Source organism: Zingiber officinale, chromosome 6A, assembly GCF_018446385.1.
Source record: "Zingiber officinale cultivar Zhangliang chromosome 6A, Zo_v1.1, whole genome shotgun sequence".
In the NCBI taxonomy this organism is placed as follows: Eukaryota; Viridiplantae; Streptophyta; class Magnoliopsida; order Zingiberales; family Zingiberaceae; genus Zingiber; species Zingiber officinale.
This window is the reverse complement of record NC_055997.1, coordinates 36,215,230-36,234,214: the sequence shown is the minus strand read 5'-3', so window position 1 is coordinate 36,234,214 and position 18,985 is coordinate 36,215,230. Positions and strand designations below refer to the sequence as shown.

Here is an 18,985-nt window from a genome sequence, read left to right as displayed (position 1 = left end):
ACATTAGATTAACCTCCTACATAAGATACATGTCACAAGAAAAATAATAAGCATATCTAGTTTAAAATTTCTTAGACTCTTCCTTTTGTCTTGGCCGAAATTTCCATAAGCAACCCTAGTTTTTTTTTTTTAGCAATCTATCTTCATGGAAAAACCATATGAGCTATTGTACCACAGGTGAGGGGAAGCTTGCCTAGTGTTCACTTGTTAATCCTTAAGGAAATGGTACCCTTGGTGAAGAGGAAGAAGAGAGCTTCTTCTTTTAGCACTCCTTTTGATTTCTCTTGCTTGGAAGGGTACACCTTGAAGGCTCCTTCTTGTATCTTAGTTTTCTCTTAGGAAGAAGACCTAAACTCGGCTTGTGGTGATGAGGGAGAAGAGCTCTAGTTTCGGCAATGGTGAGGAAGAAGAAAGAAAATGAAATCCTTTTCTTTCTTTCCTTTTTATGCTAAGTGGGTGGAAGAAACAAATATGAATTTTGCTTCCCTTTCTCCTTAATTCATGTAGATACTTTTCTAATGAGAATATGTCCTCATTCATCTCCCTTAACTCTTCTCATCCTCACTCTCTTAATCCCCACGAAAATAGAGAAAAAAAAATAGAAAAGACAACTTGTCTTTTGCTTACTCCTTTTCTTTACCAAGAGGTAAATAAGAGGAAGAAAACTACTTGATTTTCTCTTGTTCCCTCACTTAATTATATCTTCACTTTTAACTACAATACCCATCATTTTCCATTCATATGTTATTCATTATCTTAGTGGTTATCATACATAATTTTATTTCTATCCTTTGTGAGAGGTTCAAGGTTCAAACCTTCACCTCTTTTTTTTATTTCTCTTATTTCTTTTTCTTTTGATTCTTCTTACTCTTATGCTCTAAAGCAAATAACACCCATATACTTATCTTGTAGTTTTGTGGGTGTTACATAGGTATCATGGTTCAACTCGAGTCAAAAGTTATAATCTATCAAAGCTTCTACTGATCCTGCTCTAATTCTATCAATCTTGTTTCAATTCTACCGATCTTACATTGATCCTACTGCAAAAATCAATTCTGCATGATCTAGGATCAATTTATGCTTCCAGATCATAGGATCATGCGATCCACGATTGAAGATCACGATTTTTACAAACATGGGTCCCTATTCCCCAATGTGTCACATCAAAAGTATAAAAATATATTACTCTCTCCGCATGTATCACATCAAAAATATAAAACCCTACTACTTTCTCCAATATAAAAAAACTCCATAATATTTTTATGCACTCTACATTATCAAATCATACCTCTTTATTTTCATTTAATAATTTTTTTTCCTTTATTTATTATTTTTATTTAATATCATTATATATAATTCTCAATTCTGAAAAAAAAAAAACTTTACAATTTCACGTTCTTATAATAAAAATCTCATCTAATTCGAGTTATTTTGTTAATTTTTTTTATTTCACAAATCTTTTTTATTGTACCAAAAAATAATTATATTCATCCTAAATGCCTCTCGTAATCTATCCTTAGATTATATCAAAGAAGATAAAGTATCAAATCATCTTATAGTCAACCATCAAATTGATCTAAGGGTGAAAAAGATTTTTTTAAAAAAAAATATACATCCATTAGGAATTGATCTTTTATCCAATTATAATAAATCCATCATCCTTTAAAAAAATCATGAATCTCTTTCAAAACTTTGCATTGGAGTATTTCTATGATTCAAATAATTAGAGAAGTCCTTTTAATTTTTATTTTTTTTCTTTAAATTCTAATTAAAGTCGGCTAAGAAAGAGGGATGGTATCTATAAAATTTATGGGACGTAAAAAACATGCGAAATTAATTTTCCAAAAATCTCTTATATATTTTTTAAAATAATTAAGTCGTAACAACTTACTACTTACACAACAATGCCACATATTTTCTATAAAAAAACTATAGCATTTAATTAGCATTTGATAAGAAAAATATAAAATCGACTTTGTAATTTCCTTTTGAAATAAATATGTTCCTAAAAGAAAAACCAAAGTTGAGGATAATGAAATTATTGCATGATCAAATCAAAGTGGAAAGAAATGTGTTCCTAACTTAAACTCATGAATCATAAAATTATTCGAGTGCAAATTTGTGTTGCTTTCATTTCTCCTTGTTGGTCTATCTTTGTTTATTATCCATCCAAGTAAATTAACCAAGTTCAATTCCAAAAGTGTGAAATGTTTCTTTTTTTTAAAGCAATATAAACTCATAATACAACATGAAGTGTTTGCCTTTGACCTCTGACGGGTCAAAGTTTTAAAGAACAAAATCCTTGCTCATGTACATAAGCTACCAGAAGTGTATTATTGATTGGCAAAACCAACCCACATGACGGTTATCGAGATAAAAAAGTTGATAAGTTTGCAGATTCAGTTCCCACAAAATTCTATGATATACCATCTCAAGATTCTTGGGGAGTCTCAAACCTTGTGGGTGTGTCAATTCCAGCCATGCAGCATAGACCTGATATCAATATTATAAGTAGAACAATTGCCTGCAAAAGGGAACCAAATATTATATAGGCTTCGTTAGGTTATGGGTAACATAGTCAAGCTTGTAATATAATAAAATTTGTAATGTAATATAATTAATATTACATTATTACGTTTGATGAAAAAGTAGTATACTATGTATGTAATGTTTAATTACAAGGATAATTATATTTTTTTATTTGGTGTCCATTATTTTTTTATAAGAAATATAATTCATATTATTATAAAATGACAAAAATATCCTACGACCTTTACTGTCGACAACGGCCAACTGTCGACGACGGCCAACAGCCAACGACTACATCAATGACCGGTTGGTGCCGAAAATGAACTAGAGGTATATTTGACATTTAAATTTTAGTTAAACATTGAACTTAGAATGTAATTAGATTACATGGTGTTGGTCTTGTAATCCAGATTACAAAACTTTATTATCTTTTGTAATCCAGATTACACTACATTACAACTTAAAAACTGTAACCAACAAAGTAATCAATATTGTAATATAATCTTGATTATCTTACAAGGTTAATTATCCCTCATCAAACGTAACCATAGTGTCTTGTTAATGCAGGAGGATGTAGTGAAGATACATCAAGATAAGGTAACATATCATATGCAATTTCTGAATGAAAATCAAATTCATTACTGCCTCTAGTGATTGATCATGGGTACTTAAAAGTGGCTCTATTGTTCAGAAAGTAATGTTCCAAATATTCCTAAGGTACCATCCAGATTCTGAGGCATGAATCTTCAAGTTCGAAATTTAAGACGATCAAAACCATTTCTGAGTCATGAATATTCTGGTTCGGAAAATGAATATTGTTAATTGACCATCCCTGACACCATTACTGCCATAAAGCTGCTCAGTTTAAGATTCTTTGCATTATGTTGCATATAATGAACCTTTATGAAAGAAGTGAGGATTTAAAATAAAGTAACTGCAGCGGAATTTGAACTATTCAACTATAAACTTGAAAAAGAAAAATTAAATACAAGATGAGCAGCAAAGAGTTGAAGAGCTTCTTACAACAAATATTCCTTCGAGGAGTGATGACTTCAATTGGCAAACTCCATCACAAGTTGAGTTTGTAGATGAATTGCCAGCGTCTTCTTCAAGATACCGCACTGCCAAATGAGCAGGATACTTAATCCGGTGAGGTCTGGAAGCATAAAGAAATGTGTACTTGGCAGCAAACTGCTTTAGTAAATTAACTATGTCCAACAGAACCTCCCCTGCATATCAGCAAAGCAAAAACAAATTAATGATAGACAAAGGAAAACATCTACTGTGGGAAATGGCCAAAATACAACTTTCAGAAACATACAAACCTTCAGAGCGAATGTTATCTGACTCTTCGGAACTTCCATGACAAATAACAATCAAGTCGGTCTTCCCACTCTTTCTTGAATCAAAAAAGCCCTATCGAATTTAATGTTAGAATCATATTAGATCACAGCGGTATGCATGACCAGCAAGTTAGAAACAAATAGTTTACATTAAGTGAATGCAAGCCTTCAAGTTTTGCAATGTTTCCTCCATTAATGGAACAAGTGTTCAAGCAGGCAATACGATTCACTCCTGATCTGTGTCCACAATTCTCTGTCAAACCTTTTACCAAAGAGTCTTCCAATGTCTCCTGTTCATCAATTGCAACATATGGAAATGCCATAGAGATATTTGACGTGGTGAATGCCAGCTGAGCAACAATGGAGAAAATAAATTCACATATCAGAATATAACTAAAAGCTTGATCAGAGCACACTGACAGAACAAAAAATCAGCATACCTTCAGCACTTCTATCAAAGAAGGGTCTTCTACATTGTCACTGGAGATATCTGATGATTGCAACTGCATAAACAGGCAATTTGGTCATTAGCTGAAGTAGAGATGCATGATCAAGATAGTGACAGTTGAAATATTCATAGATGCATCATAAACAAATCAAACAAGGTAGCAAAACCAAAATATTGGCATTGAAAAGTTAATACAGATAAATTTATCTAATGGTTCACCTTCCATATCGAGATAACATGGTTCACCCAGAACAAGAAACATGGCGTTAGATCAAATAACTAAGCTTTCATGTAACAAGATAATCCACATTGAAACAAAACTGATGCTTATCAAAAGAAAGTGACAAATGCTGAACTTTCCAAACTTATTACCTTTCTTCCAATGAAAAGGATAGCTACATCAATATTCTCATCTACATCTCCTTGAGAACACTACAGAAAAATATTCCTGAGTTAATATTGGCTCACCCGTTTAAATGGTTTGAATATAGGAAAGTGGACCAGAAAATATAGTTTACAATTAACAGAATAACTCACCACTAAGTCTGACCAACCTCCTTCTGACAAAACCAATCCAGTTAAATCCTTTGGGGTGATTGTTTGGTAGACAACAAGTTCTTTCTTGTCATAAGTTAATGATCTGCAACATAAGTAGGTTAGAAATTCCATATTCAAACACTTGCAGGAACATGGAAAACATAAGAACTGATTTTCCCTCAACATGAAAAGTAAGACACCATGCAATACAAAGGTGTACTGGTGATACTAGTCGTTTGAATTGCACTGCCTTAAGTCATCTACATATAGATAAGATTAAGTATATACATTATTCACAAACTGTCAATTTTGTTCAAAAATGTTTCTGGTATCAAATGTGCCTTTGTTTTTGAAGATGCTCCATATAAATGGTGAACTGAATCATTCATTCCTCTAACCTCTTCCACCAATTCACAAATTATGGACTGATATTCCCGAACACAAGGGGTCCTATGATACGGACTTGGATAGTATCAATGCACACAACTTATTCTGGCAAGCAAAATGACTATTTTTTGTAACTTGATCCCTGGTCACCTAAATTATTTGTAAATAAAAGTGCATAAACTAATAATAATTTCACATTTGCTGTAAATGATAACCATTCCCTAGCAAGTGGTTGAGATTTAACAAAGTCAGATGTGGAGTTAAATCAAGAGCCTTCACATGAATTTATGAGAAGAGTAGCTTCACACTAGTTTTGTTCCAAAAAGTTGGCCGGCATACCACATCAATGTAACATATTCTTTCAACATTACTGGACTCCATCTTCTAAAGCATAAATTTTAGAAATTTTTGTTATTATTTACCCTGTTACTCTGTGCTAAAAGGCCATGCACAATATTGTTAAACGTCACACATACAAAATGGAGCTAAACAATAGACTAAAGGAATATCCAATAATCAATAATCAATTTGTAAAAAAAAACCAAAATTTAATGAATCCCTTTTATCATAAAAAAATAAACCAGGTAATCTGGTTCTCTTCCAATCAAAGCTAACTTGTCTTTTGTTCCACTCGTAGAACAATGGAAGAAAAGAGGAGAGATTATATGAATCATGTATTGACCAATGGGACAATGTATGAGCCCAAGTTCTGTAATTTGGTGTCATCACTCCACGATCATTTAACTGCTTCTGGTCTTGTGAGAAATATTAGTATAAAAAGAAAATCTAAATCTTTTCACCAGAACTTCCAGAATACTGTCAAACAGTAAGCTTTACTAGTACCAATATGACTAAAATTAGGACAAGAAGATACAATAAACTGTGCAAATTCATTAAGAGATACGGCTTTTTTTAACATCAACATCTGAATGTTAAAAATTCAGTATTCATGAGACAAATAGCTAGAACGTCTCAATCAGAAACCAATTTCTTTTCACATAAGCAGACAAAGGAAGGAAACGCAAACTTCCATGACTTAACTGCTTAATCGAATCATAATTCCAAAGGAGACTATGTCAGTTAGTAGCCAACGCAGTAATTGAAAAAACAAGCAAGAGTTTAAAAACATGTCACATGTATCTATCCGTTCTCAGTCTCAGTTTCTCGGTCATATATAAGAAATGAAGGAATTGATACCCGTAATGATCGGGCGACCACATAAAGGCAGGCGCCGTGACAGGGAGGCCAAACACCTGCGGAACCGAAGCTGCGAAAAACATCAGCAGGACGCCCTTAATTGCCCCCATTCTCACTGCACAGTACTATATTATAAGAATATTAATTCATAGAATCCAGAAACTAAGACCTACTGCGACCGCGAGATGAAATCGGGCGCGGACCGGTAACAAAACCCAACAATGGTTTCAGGCATAGGGAAAAAGAAAGAAGAAAAATCACATTAGAAAAAGTAAAACAACTGGAATCACGGAAATATTCTTTAAGAATCCTCATTCTTAGGGTTCCGAAATAGGTCGGGGAGGCGACGGCAAGGAGAGCAATCCATGGATCAAGGACATGAAACTAAACCGGAGATGAGCGAAAAAGAAAGATGATTAGGTTGAGATCGCACCTGGTAGGAACCCGATGGAGAGAGATCGATCGCGTTGCGAGGACAGTATTCCAGTTTCAACGGAAGAATCGAACGACGACTCCGTTAAGAGTTCGATCTTTCGATCGATGGAAGAAGCAACAGCTGAGAACGATGGATAGGGAATCAATCAATCACAACTGTCCAACAACGGCTTCTCGATCTGGTATCGTGGTGTGGACGGCGGATAGAAAAGCAATGATGGTGCTAGGAATTTTTAATAGGCGTTATGTGGGCTTCTCTTTTTTCGTGGCCCCAAAAAAAATCTCTTTTTTTAATTTTGCGGTAAAACATTATATTTTACATGAATTTTATGAATCGTATAATTATTATTAAACTGCATTAAGCCCTCGCGGACGGATATTTATTTTACTGATTAATTTCGAATAATCAGTCCGATCTTACCTAAATTTTTCATAGAGATTAGTCTTAGATCGATAATATTCTTAGATCCACTGTTTATTAAAAAAAAAAAATCTTCTATAGTGTGCATCAGTTGAGATTCGAATGCATCAGCTGAGATTTAAATATTAGATCCCTTGTTTATTCGTTGTAGGACTTAACCATTGATACTCATATATGATATTGCTATGCTAGATTCCTAGTATATGTAAAATCCATCGCAAGTTACCTAACCCCAAAGAGTCACTGTGTTGAGTGAAGCTCTCCATGATTTATTTCACTTCCAGATCACATGGGACAGTCCTAGAGGGATTCCTGAGTTAGTGTTATCACCTTTGTTGTAATTATTAAACTGCACTAATATATAAGTATCTAAAAACTCATCGAATCATAAAGTACACATGCATATCTCTGTTTTTTTTAATCAAGGTATCAAGCCCTTTGGTTCAACTAATATGAAAGGTGGGCAACTTTCCCCTTAGTTTGCCCATCGGATAAATCTGGAAATACAAATAGCTCCCGACATGACGACCTAGTTTGATATGCCCTGCGAAAAAATCGATTAATCGTGCTTCTTACCATTGTGTTGTGCATGGGGCTCTCTGTTCGTCTATTCTTTTGTAACAAAAGGTGATTACGCTCATCCAAACGTCTCTTACAGTCTATCTCTAAATTATCTGAAAAAAGATAAATCACAAGTTCAACTTAATTATAACAGTCTCTTCATCTATTCTTAGCTTAAGTGGAGGTAGGTCAATGTTGTTGCTATCTTACATTTGTTGAGTGCTTATCATTTTCCTTATTTCTCACTTTATATTAAGTTGCTTTGCACCTACCTTTCTATCCAATCCTTAAAATTATCATAGTCATTTGTCACTCAGGTAGGGTCTTGTTTCTTCTATGACCTTCCACCCTCTATTTAATTTGACGGTTGTTATAAATTGATCTTGTGATTTATCTTCCTTCATATAATCTAAAAACGGACTGTGAAAAATATATGGAATAAGTGTGTTACGAAGCTGCCATAAGTGCACGACTACGTTATCAGTAATAAAAATATCGATCTCATAGTGATTGAAAACACCTAAAGACTTACATCTCGAATTAGGTAAACTAACGAGTTTTGGAAAAAGGTTTCTTGCATAAAAGTAAAGAACACAAACAAAGGAAAGTAAACTTGAGATAAGAGGATATTGAGGAAGTCTTGCTTAGTAAAAGGTTCTAGGGGTTTTGGTTTCAAAATAAAGGAACTTAATGTACTTGGACTCTTCCATTCTTATCATCAACTCTCATACGTGTAAGAAGCATAACCAATGTACCAACACTAATCCGTGGTTATGTGTCAGAGTACTATCTCTATTGTCATCCAATGCACCAAAATTAAGATGGCAGCCCAAGAAGTCCGGTTAAGAGGGAATCTTTGTCATTAGAACCCCCTCGATCATATATTCCTAGGTCACTCACATCATTTATGTGCATAGGATTAGCGAAAAACCATTAAGAGCAATTAAGATCTCCCTTGTGGGAGAATTACCTCTCTTCATCTAAATCAATCCTAGATGTTTGGTTAAGAGAGAATTATTGTCACTAGGACCTCCTGATCATACAATCTAGAGATGAATCCATGCAAAAATAACAATCCACACACATCCATCAAATCTAACATGAGAAATAAGCACAAAACCATACATATACATTAGATCTAACAAGAACAAGAATGAAAATATCATTTGAATAAGGCATTGACATAATCCAAAATTTTTATATCAAAATCCACATTCACATCTACTCTTACCCAGATCTCTCAAGAGGCCCAACTCCACCCCCGAAAACCCTTACCCTCCTCTTCCATTGGACTACCCTCTACCATCAGATTATTTTCCTCCTCCTCCATATTGATTTCATCGGGACAATGAAAATATTCAAGTCTGGGAGAGTGGAGTTGTAGTTTGTTTGTTTCAGTTTTAGTTTTTCATCTACTATACTATGGTTTTTTTGTTGTATTCTTTTTTTTTTCAATTTTGGGATAAAAGAGTTACATCATCATCTATTTTACTTGCTGACTTGTCCAAAAGCAGAAATCATAGCACGTTTTTGTCTTGATACATGTGTTGTAAGATTTGTTCTAGTATTTTTAATGGATTTCCTATTTCTATCTCTTGTAGCATGAAATGAGCAATGAATTTTTATGAATACTTTTTGGGTATTAGGTTGATGTTGAGTTTCTCACTTCACTTAGTTTATGTCTTGAATGGTTGATAACCTTGAAAATAGTCATGATTCATTGAGTAGTGTGTTGTTTTTCTTGGTAATTTTTTTTTAAAAATTTTATTTAAAAAAATCAATATATATATATATATATATATATATATATATATATATATATATATATATATATATATATATATATATATATATAAAACTAAGTATTGAACAATGTAATAACTTGGTGGATAAAAACAAAAAAAGAAAAAAATATATATAAATAAGAGATATAAAAAAATAGTTTTGCAAGTAGAAACTAGAAAGTTACCTCTTTGAGATCAAGTTAGGTTACTGGGAAAATAAATACTATGTTTCTCTTGATTTCAAGCACGCCTTTGAGACCTTGGGTAGATTAAGAAGGATGAACCAAGCATGTGGTAGGTAAGTTCCTATCGCTGGGAGCACGAGAAACTCAACTTGACGATGACTTGACTAGGATTAGGAATTGAGACTTGAAGAGCATAAGTCATTTATTGCACTGCACACGAGAACTTAACTTTAGGCTACACGCATAGTATTCTACAATCATGCTCACAAAATGGAACTAGTTGGTAGAGAAGGATCCATTCATTAGGAATTACAATGAATTATCTGAACACTTGTGTCTTGATTGCGGGTTTTTGCTTGAAGACAAGCAAAGGTTTAAGTTTGGGGGTGTAATGTGCGTAGTTTACATACATATTTATGCATGCTTTATCACACATCTACGATTTTATCTTGTGTATGTTTTATGCTTTTGCACTCCTTTTATCATTATTTCAGCATATTTACTCTTTTGATTTGGAGATATGCTCTCGTGCATTTTGTGATGATAGGAATACTTTTAAAGCAAAAACAGAGCGAAAATGCACTAAGGAGGAGCTTGTGGAGAAAATGGCAGAGTAGGGCCGTGCCTTTTGGCATAGTCGTGCTACTTCGGCTGAGTGCAACGAGAACACACCCGTGCCCCCAAGCACGACCGTGTGGAATTTTTTGTGGCCAATAATTTTAGGCCGTGTAGTTCCTCCAAAGCTCAATTGGAGCAGGGTTGTGCCTTGGCATGATCGTGTCATACTTCTAGGGATCAAATCAACTCAAGCCATGTGGATTTTGCACAGTGCCAAAGGGGCACGGCCGTGGCTAAGGTCGTGCCAGCCTATAAAGAGGGGGTTCTTCCCCAATTGAGAGGAGGAAGTTTTCCCCTTTGGGGAAGGCGTGTCAAAGCTCTGCTACTGGCATCACGAAAGTTTCAACTCGATGATCCGAGGCCATATTCCAATTCTCTATCTCTCTAAAGGTTGATCCAAAATCACTCATCGACACTTGCTAAGTTTCCTCTTCCTTATTTTTTTGATTTGGATATGGAGATTAGTGTTCTTTGTCTTTGAGATCAATTTTCTTTTGTTATAGACGTCGTAGAGTAAATTGAGGCAACTTAGGCATGGTGTCAATATGCTCATGATACTGATAAATTATGGACACCTGTTGTCTAGTAATCTCCATGGAATGTCTGAATTCTTCCATTCTCCTTTGATCGTCATTATAATCCCCAATGAATATTGCCACTTGATCCTAAAAATCCCTCGCATACTGAAAATGATTCTGTACCTCCTAAAACTAATTATCACTCAGTTTGAAGTGACCCTCCAACAATTATTGTTGGGCACCATGCTTCTCATGAAGCAAGTCTAAGGAGGAACAGAAATTCAATAAATTGAACCTAGAGGGACCCGTGCCGTAGGCGAAAGAATGTTGACCTGATTCCAGATGGAAGGGGTGGCTCTGGGTGTCTAGATGACAAGGGTTCAGAATGCTCTACGGAGGGGGAGCAATTTCAGGAACTATATCTACAAGAACCCAATTAGCTAAATAGCAAACTATGGTGCAATAAGGATTAGGAAGAGGGAGGAAATCCATCCCTCTTTGAGAAGGCAAAGTCATTCTCATCCCGAACAGTCATCTTCATGGCAAGGCATGTGTGAGTATCGATTTCATATTGCCATGAGAAACATCTAAACCATACAGATGACAACCAAAAGATAAAGTAATGTTTGTTATCAAACCACCAAAAACTATTTGTCCAGAAGAAGCTTTATCGGACCTCACAAGTGTTTGTAAGAAATAAAACCCTGAGTCAAAGTTAACTTTATTAACCATGGCTCAAAACAAATAAATCTCCACCTTCCATGCCACTCCATCACTTTCTCATCTACTGAAGATAGTTTTACTCATCACCCAATGGAGGTATCAGATGATAGGGTTTTGCATGTTGAAAGCTTTAGATCTCGATGGGTCATAGGGTTCATTTAAGCATATTTCACTCCAAAAGGAATTACTATTGAAGTTATAAGCAAACTTGCAAGGTCCCCCATTGGGCAAACCAAAACAAGTATTGAAGTTATATAGAGTTCATTGGAAGTCTTGGTTCATCAATTTGAAGCTAATCTTACCATCATAGTCCTCATCAGATAAAAAAGTTGGTCCCTATAGAAACTTAAGAACTCTAGGATAAGGCGGGGATAAGTAGGATTGTGTGAATACGTCATTTCATTCCAATCTATGGTACTAATTAGCCAATCTATGTCATCCTTAATCCTAAAGCTTCATGGTGTCTATATCCATATAACGAGTGCAAATAAGTTTATGAGTAACAAGATTTTCAAATCTAGACTTTTGTTCATTATTTCTAAAAATAATATTGTACTCGTTTTTGCTACCTTCGTCGTGTGCCACTCACTTTCCTATGCTTTTGGAAGTCGCCTTTTCTTTCCCTTTGTCTATTCTCGAATCATCCCCTCCGCTTGAGCCACCGCTTCCTCGCCTAATACTCTTCAAAATAGACATGATAGAGTAAATATGGAGAGAGTGCTTATTATCAAGGAAAAGAAAGATCTAAAAAGAAGAATTGGAGAGAAGAAGTGAGGATGAAAGAAAATCACTATTCAAATCTACATCTAGATCTAGATCTAGATGCATGCAATGGATTATAAGAAGGAAAAACTATGGAAGAAAGGAGTGGAGAAAGAGATTTGGAAACTTTGGAAGAGTGGTTTGGAAAGATCTAGGATGGAAGAGATCTTGAGAAGAAGTGAAAGAATTATTTTTTGGACATGGAGAAGAGAAGGATAGTTGGAGGAAGAGATAATAAAGAAAAACAAAAAGAGAAAAGGGGTGTGTGTGTGTGTGTGTTGTGGTGGTGGTTGGGGGGTGGGGCATGTGCGCCTCCCCATGCCCGTGCCTTAAGGGCATGGCCTGAACTGTGTATGGGTCGTTGGCTAGGGCACGACCATGCCTACAAGGCATGGCCGTGTCAACCCCTTATTTCATTATTTCTCATGGGTTGTGTCATTTAATATGGCTTGACCTTGTTCACCTTGGCCACCAAGGCATGGTCATGTCAAATGAGACGGCCTTGCCTAGATCACGCTCAGTCGCAATCACACAGCTATGCCCAATGGGCACGACCTGAGCTTATTTAGCTCGGCCAATGTCACACGGCCATGCCAAATGAGATAACTAGGGTGTGCGTGTGTGTTTTAATGAAATTTTACCTTCTTATTGGTTGCCAAAATGTCTCTACAAACCTAAAAAGGGACAAGAATGAAAACAAAATTAATATCTCCACAAAAAAATAAGAAAAATGTAAAGTAGATTAAAGAACCCTTGGGTTGCCTCCCAAGAAGTGTTTGTTTTTAAGGTCTTTATCTTGACCTTATATAAGCTCCTTTAAGAGCTAAGTATTGGAGGAATGGATTTCTCCTCCGATGGTAGATTCTCCCTTCATCCACACTCTCGTCGGACAGAGGTACTCCTCATTTTGAATGGGAGGCCTTCTCCCAGTATTTGTCGAGCTCAACTCCGCATTCGGCGGACTCCCATGTGGATGAAATATCCACTGATCGATGTGATACTCTTCGAAAGTTCTGTAGTCATTTAATAGAAGAGCAACATGGTTAGAAGACTTAGATAAATCAAATGTAAGTCTTTCCTCACTAATAACCTGTTGGTGCGGAAAGCATCCGACGATCGAACCCGTGTTTTGATAATGGCAAAGGATTCAAAGTTAAGTTGTGTTGTGATCTAACAGTTTGAATGAGCTTGCAGGAAAGTCCTAAGTGTTCTTAGGCAAAAGTCATAGCTACGACTAGGCAGGTTGAAAACCCTAGGGGGTGGTAACCCTAGGTCAAAGGGGGTGGTAACCCTATGTGGAAAGTCTTGGCGAGTCGAGGGCTTCAGGCAAAAAGTTCTAGGAGGTGGCAACCCTAGGTGGAAAGTTCTGGTGTCGCGAACCAGGTGGAAGACTGGACGGGTCGGGGAGCGAGCGTCCAGCAGAAAGTCCGGAAGCATCGAGCGCCAAGCAAAAGACCAGTCGGTTTAGAAGACCGGACTGGCATCAGGTAATCTCTCCTGAGGGAACTAAGTGAGGACGCGCTTCCCGAAAGAGGAAACAGTAGGCGTCAGTTCGACCTAGGATTTCAGGTAAAAAATTCAAAGTCAGAACCGGACAATCCGAAGACTGTCAAACTTAAGCTTCTTATATTTTATTTTGTTCTAACTCTGTTTTGCAGGAAACTAACAGTTTTGTGCAGTGCTAGAACTGACCGGGATCGGTCGACCGAACCTTGGGATTGGTCGACTGAACCCCCAAGCCAGCAGATCAGAATCCCAGAGATTGGACCAGGCTCGATCAGAGGATCGGTCGACCGAACCAAGGATCAGCGACAATTGGATCCGGCCAGGTTGATCGGGTCAGAGAAGCAGATCGGTCGACCGAACGGCAGGATTAGTCGACCGAACCCAGGATAAGACTTGACCAGATCGAAGCGGAACAAGAGGATCGGGTGGATCGGATAGGAGGAGATCGCCTGATCGGTCGACCGAACGCGGGGATCGGTAGACCGATCCGCCTCGGGTCAAAGCTGATCCCGAACTTCGAGGATCTGGATCAGATCCATAAAAGCTATAAAAGGGGCTTCGAGCTGTGGCTTCAGGAATCAATTCAAACAGAACATCCTGCGCACTTATACGCTGCTCCAAATGCTCAAACAATGCTCTGCCACTCTGACATCTGACGACTGCTTCCTTCAACATTTGTATTGTCGGTATTGCAAATTCTTTATTTAAGTTCTTGTACTCGAAAGTTGTAAAAGATTTGCAATATTATAGTTGTTGCCCACTGAAAGCGATCAACAATCGCGGGCCTTGGAGTAGGAATTGCCCTAGGCTCCAAACTAAGTAAACCCTTGGTGTCTTCTGTGTGGTTGCTTTACTTATTTCCGCTGCTTTACTCTTAAAACATTTTTTATCGAACGAAATAGCCACGAGCGCTATTCACCCCCCCCCCCTCTAGCGCTTCTCGATCCTACAATTGGTATCAGAGCGGGGTAGCTTCGATTTGGTGCAACCACCAATCAAGAAATTTTTCGTGGTATTTTCAGTTTTTTTCTGAGTCGACCAGAATCAGTATAATTACTATATTCCGATCTATTTCTCGCTCGAATCGATTTTTGCTCAAAGTTGGTGCAACACCACTCGAGTTTGCTTTTTTTGTTCTTTATACATCCCGCACTACTATTCCAAGACCCAATCTTGGAAAAGATTCCCTTTTTTTGTGTAGGTTTTAAAATGACACTTCAAGAAGGTTATAGCACCGCTCGACCACCGCTCTTCACCGGAGACGATTTCGGGTACTGGAAGGGTCGGGATGGAGGCGTACCTGCAAACCTAGTTCGAAGTCTGGATGATTACCAAGATAGGCCTCGAACTCCCACTTGATGGCTCAGGCAAATTAGTATTATACCAGAACTATGACGCATCCATAATAAAGAAAGTTGAGGCAAACGCAAAGGCAACATGCATACTCCAGTGTGGTTTGACAAAGGAGGAACTCAACAGAGTAGAAGCATTCTCAAGTGCAAAGGAGCTATGGGAAAAGCTAATCGAACTACATGAGGGCACATCAGAAACCAAGGTAAGTAAGCGAGATCAGCTTTTCAATAAATTATATAACATTAAAATGCAGGAAGGAGAGACAGCAAGTCGACTTCATGCCAGAATTCAAGATCTGCTGAATGGACTCCACGCAATAGGACAGAAAGTAGAGAACAGAGATGTAATAAGGTATGCACTCAACACCTTCATACCTTGTGGGCATCCATGGTAGATGCGTATAAGGTATCCAAGGACTTGTCTTCAATTAAATTAGATGAACTCTTCTCTGAATTTGAACTGCATGAGCAGACTAATGCACTCCCGGTCGAGAAGGGTATAGATTTGGTTGCAGGTAGCAGCAGAACGCACGAACCGAGGTCGAGGCGCAGAACTGAACCAAAGTCAAAGGTAAAATTCGAAGTAACATGCTACGACTGCAATCAGAAGGGGCACATCAAAGCCAACTACCCAAATCAAAAGGATGTAAAGAAGCAGCAACGGAAAAAGAAGGCTCTGAAGGCAACCTGGGACGAGTCATCCTCGGAAGAATCCAACGACGCAGAACTCGAACAGACGAGTTTTCTCGCGATGACAGCCCGGGACTACATCAAAGAATCCAGAAAGCGAGGATGAATCGAAAGCTGAGTCCGAGAGAAGCCACGGATCCGTATCGTTTCCGAAGGGCCTGACCCCGCTGTAAGTATCCTGTGTTTACACAATTTAGTAAATTACTTAATGCAAAAATTAGCAAAAATAAACATTAGGATCAAGTCACCTCTAAAGAAGGTAACAACCCTTAAAGAAGTGACTAACTTCGAATCCTTGCCTGACCCAGTTCAGACTGGAAACTCAACTCAAGTCCAAAAGCTTGAGGAAGAAAATTCCAGCCTGAAAACTCAGGTCAAGGATTTGAAGAAAATGTTGGAACGGTTTTCTTTGGGCTCCAAGAACCTTGACCTAATTCTTGGAAAACAAAGTGTCATTTACAACAGATCCGGATTAGGATTTAAAACTAAATATCGATCTTATTTATAGTTAGTGAACAGACCAAATAATAGTCAAATAGTCCAAGCATGAGTACTTAAGTCCAACTTAGTTAATCAAGTTGGGCTTGGTCAATAATGGGCCCCCAAGGATCAAGTACACTACCTTGATAGACCATATCGAGGCTATGATCCAGGAGGAGCCAAAAGAAAAATAGTATTAATAAAAAGATAAATCATCAAAAGAAAATAATTAAACATAAAATTAAATTAAATTAAAATAACACTTTAAATCTAAGTTATAAATTAAACCATAAAAGGTAAATCAAAAATATAGAGGAGGCTCCAGATTAACTGGCACCTCCAAAACTAACCTACCCGGTAGGGTAATTAAAACTAATTAGAAAAGAGAACAAGTTTAACTTGACCTATGGTACTGGCGAAATTTTGGATGATAGTACGTTAGGGAAGCTTAGTCTATGCATGTCTAGGAAGATATGGCTTCGACCTGGTGCATTTGGCTAAGTGGAACAAACCGAAGCTACCCTTTATGGATCATAACCAGTTAGACCAAGGTTTTGTATTAAGTTCAGTAGATCGGACTATTTGGGAAACCTTGAAGGCATGGTTACTTTAATGATGTCCAAGTGACTCACCATAACCCAGAAGTTTATCCAAAGAATGTCTATTTGTTGAGCCCAAAACTAAACCTGAATCTAACACAAACTTAAACCAAATCCTATAACTGAACCCAATTCATCTCACAAAATTATAGGATCCCTGATTGAAAATTTTAGATTGGGTGAGATGACTAAGGACAAAATCAAATCAATTAAAATTAAATTAAAATCAAATTAAATTAATTAAAATCAAATTAAATTAATTAAAATCAAGTTAAATTATTTAAGAATTATTTTAAAATTTATTTAAAAACTTATTTAAAACTGCTTTTTTAAAATTCTTTTAAAAACTTATTAAAAATTATTTTGAAAACATATTAAAAATTCTTTTAAAAACTTATTTAAAATTCTTTTAAAAACTTATTAAAAATTCTTTTAAAAACTTATTAAAAAATTCTTTTAAAAACTTATTTAAAACTCTTTTAAAAACTTATTAAAAATTCTTTTAAACTTATTTTAAAATTCTTTTAAAAAACTTATTTAAAATTCTTTTAAAAACTTATTTAAAACTCTTTTTAAAACTTATTTAAAACTCTTTTAAAAAATTATTTAAAATTCTTTTAAACTTATTTAAAAAATTTTTAAAAATTTATTTAAAACTCTTTTAAAAACTTATTTAAAATTCTTTTAAAAACTGAGTTTAAAACTCCTTTAAAAACTTATTTTTAAAAAAAAAGGATCACAAATTACCTTAATCAATTTAATTAACTTAACCAACACCTATTTAAATCAAATTAGATTAAATCAATAAATCATCTCACAATCACTCATTAGGGAGCTAAATTCAATCGAACTATCTTTTCATCAAAATGATTCCAATTCAGATACTTTATGTGTAGGAATTGGATCAATGGATAGTGGATAGTGGATGCTTCAGACATATGACTGGAGATAGATTGAAGTTCACAAAGCTCAAGTTAAAGAATCTAGGCTCAGTTGCATTCGGCAATGACGGTAAACTTAAGGTAATCGGAAGAGGTAACATCGAACTCAATTCAGACTTTATTATTCGAAAATTTTTATTAGTTGAAAATTTTAACTTTAATTTACTCAGCATCAGCTAATTATGTGATAGTGGTTACCTAGTTAACTTTACCAAATCTAGGTGTACAGTTAAAAATGCTTATAACCCTGAAATTATACTTAAGGGCATTAGGACAAATAATGTATACACAATTAACCTACCAATATCCTCAAAGTGTCTCCTGACACAACACGAGGAAACTGAGCTGTGGCACAGGAGACTGGGTCACACTCATACTAGACTCATTTCAAAAATGAGTCAAAATGGTCTAGTTAGAGGTCTACCCAAATTAAATTCATTGATAATTCAACATGTGATGCTTGTTAACAAGGTAAACAAACCAAGTCAAACTATAGGTTAACCAACCTAAATAGAACAACTTCAATACTTGAGCTCCTTCACCTAGACTTGTTTGATTCGCATGGAGCCAAGTCACTAATCAAAAACCAATATTGCTTAGTAATAATCGATGACTACTCAAGATTTACTTGGGTAAAATTTTTAAAAACAAGAGATGAAACTTTTGAAGTATTTAAAATCCTTTGTAAATTAATAGAAAATGAAAAAGACACTCAAATAAAAAGGATCAGAAGTGATCATGGGGGGAAATTTGAAAATCATAACTTTATTGAATTTTGTGAACTTAATGGGTATAAGCATGAATACTCTTGCCCTAGGACCCCTCAATAAAATGGTCTAGTAGAATGTAAAAATAGAACTCTACAAAAAGCCGCTAGGACCATGCTAAACGAATACAAACTATCTAATCAATTCTCGGTTGAAGTAATTAATACAGCCTGTTATATACAAAATAGGATTTTAATTAACA

The 18,985-nt window shown here is 35.9% G+C and overlaps 1 protein-coding gene across 2 annotated transcripts; it reads right to left on the bottom strand.

Annotated features, from left to right (window-relative positions):
- Positions 1 to 2,192: 2,192 nt before the first annotated feature.
- On the bottom strand, positions 2,193 to 7,070 carry LOC121996281. Of its 2 annotated transcripts, none has more exons than XM_042550195.1 (9): positions 6,875 to 7,070; positions 6,442 to 6,566; positions 4,858 to 4,960; positions 4,693 to 4,752; positions 4,313 to 4,375; positions 4,022 to 4,222; positions 3,855 to 3,945; positions 3,553 to 3,758; positions 2,193 to 2,524 (listed from the first exon to the last, which is right to left on the bottom strand). In XM_042550195.1, exons 2-9 carry the CDS (start codon positions 6,549 to 6,551, stop codon positions 2,432 to 2,434), a joined length of 927 nt encoding a protein of 308 aa, XP_042406129.1. In that variant the 5' UTR covers positions 6,552 to 6,566; positions 6,875 to 7,070; the 3' UTR covers positions 2,193 to 2,431. The 2 variants fall into 2 exon arrangements, with proteins under 2 accessions (XP_042406129.1, XP_042406130.1); XM_042550196.1 differs by having other exon boundaries at positions 6,442 to 6,556; positions 6,875 to 7,069.
- Between the last annotated feature and the right edge of the window lie 11,915 nt (positions 7,071 to 18,985).

Excerpts from the sequence above, each read along its gene's own strand:
- LOC121996281 (XM_042550195.1), bottom strand. The coding sequence starts at position 6,551 with ATGGGGGCAATTAAGGGCGTCCTGCTGATGTTTTTCGCAGCTTCGGTT. Across the intron at positions 3,946-4,021 it reads AAGGCTTGCATTCACTTAAT|GGCTTTTTTGATTCAAGAAA; the intron begins GTAAACTATTTG and ends TAAATTCGATAG. Across the intron at positions 3,759-3,854 it reads AGATAACATTCGCTCTGAAG|GGGAGGTTCTGTTGGACATA; the intron begins GTTTGTATGTTT and ends GCTGATATGCAG.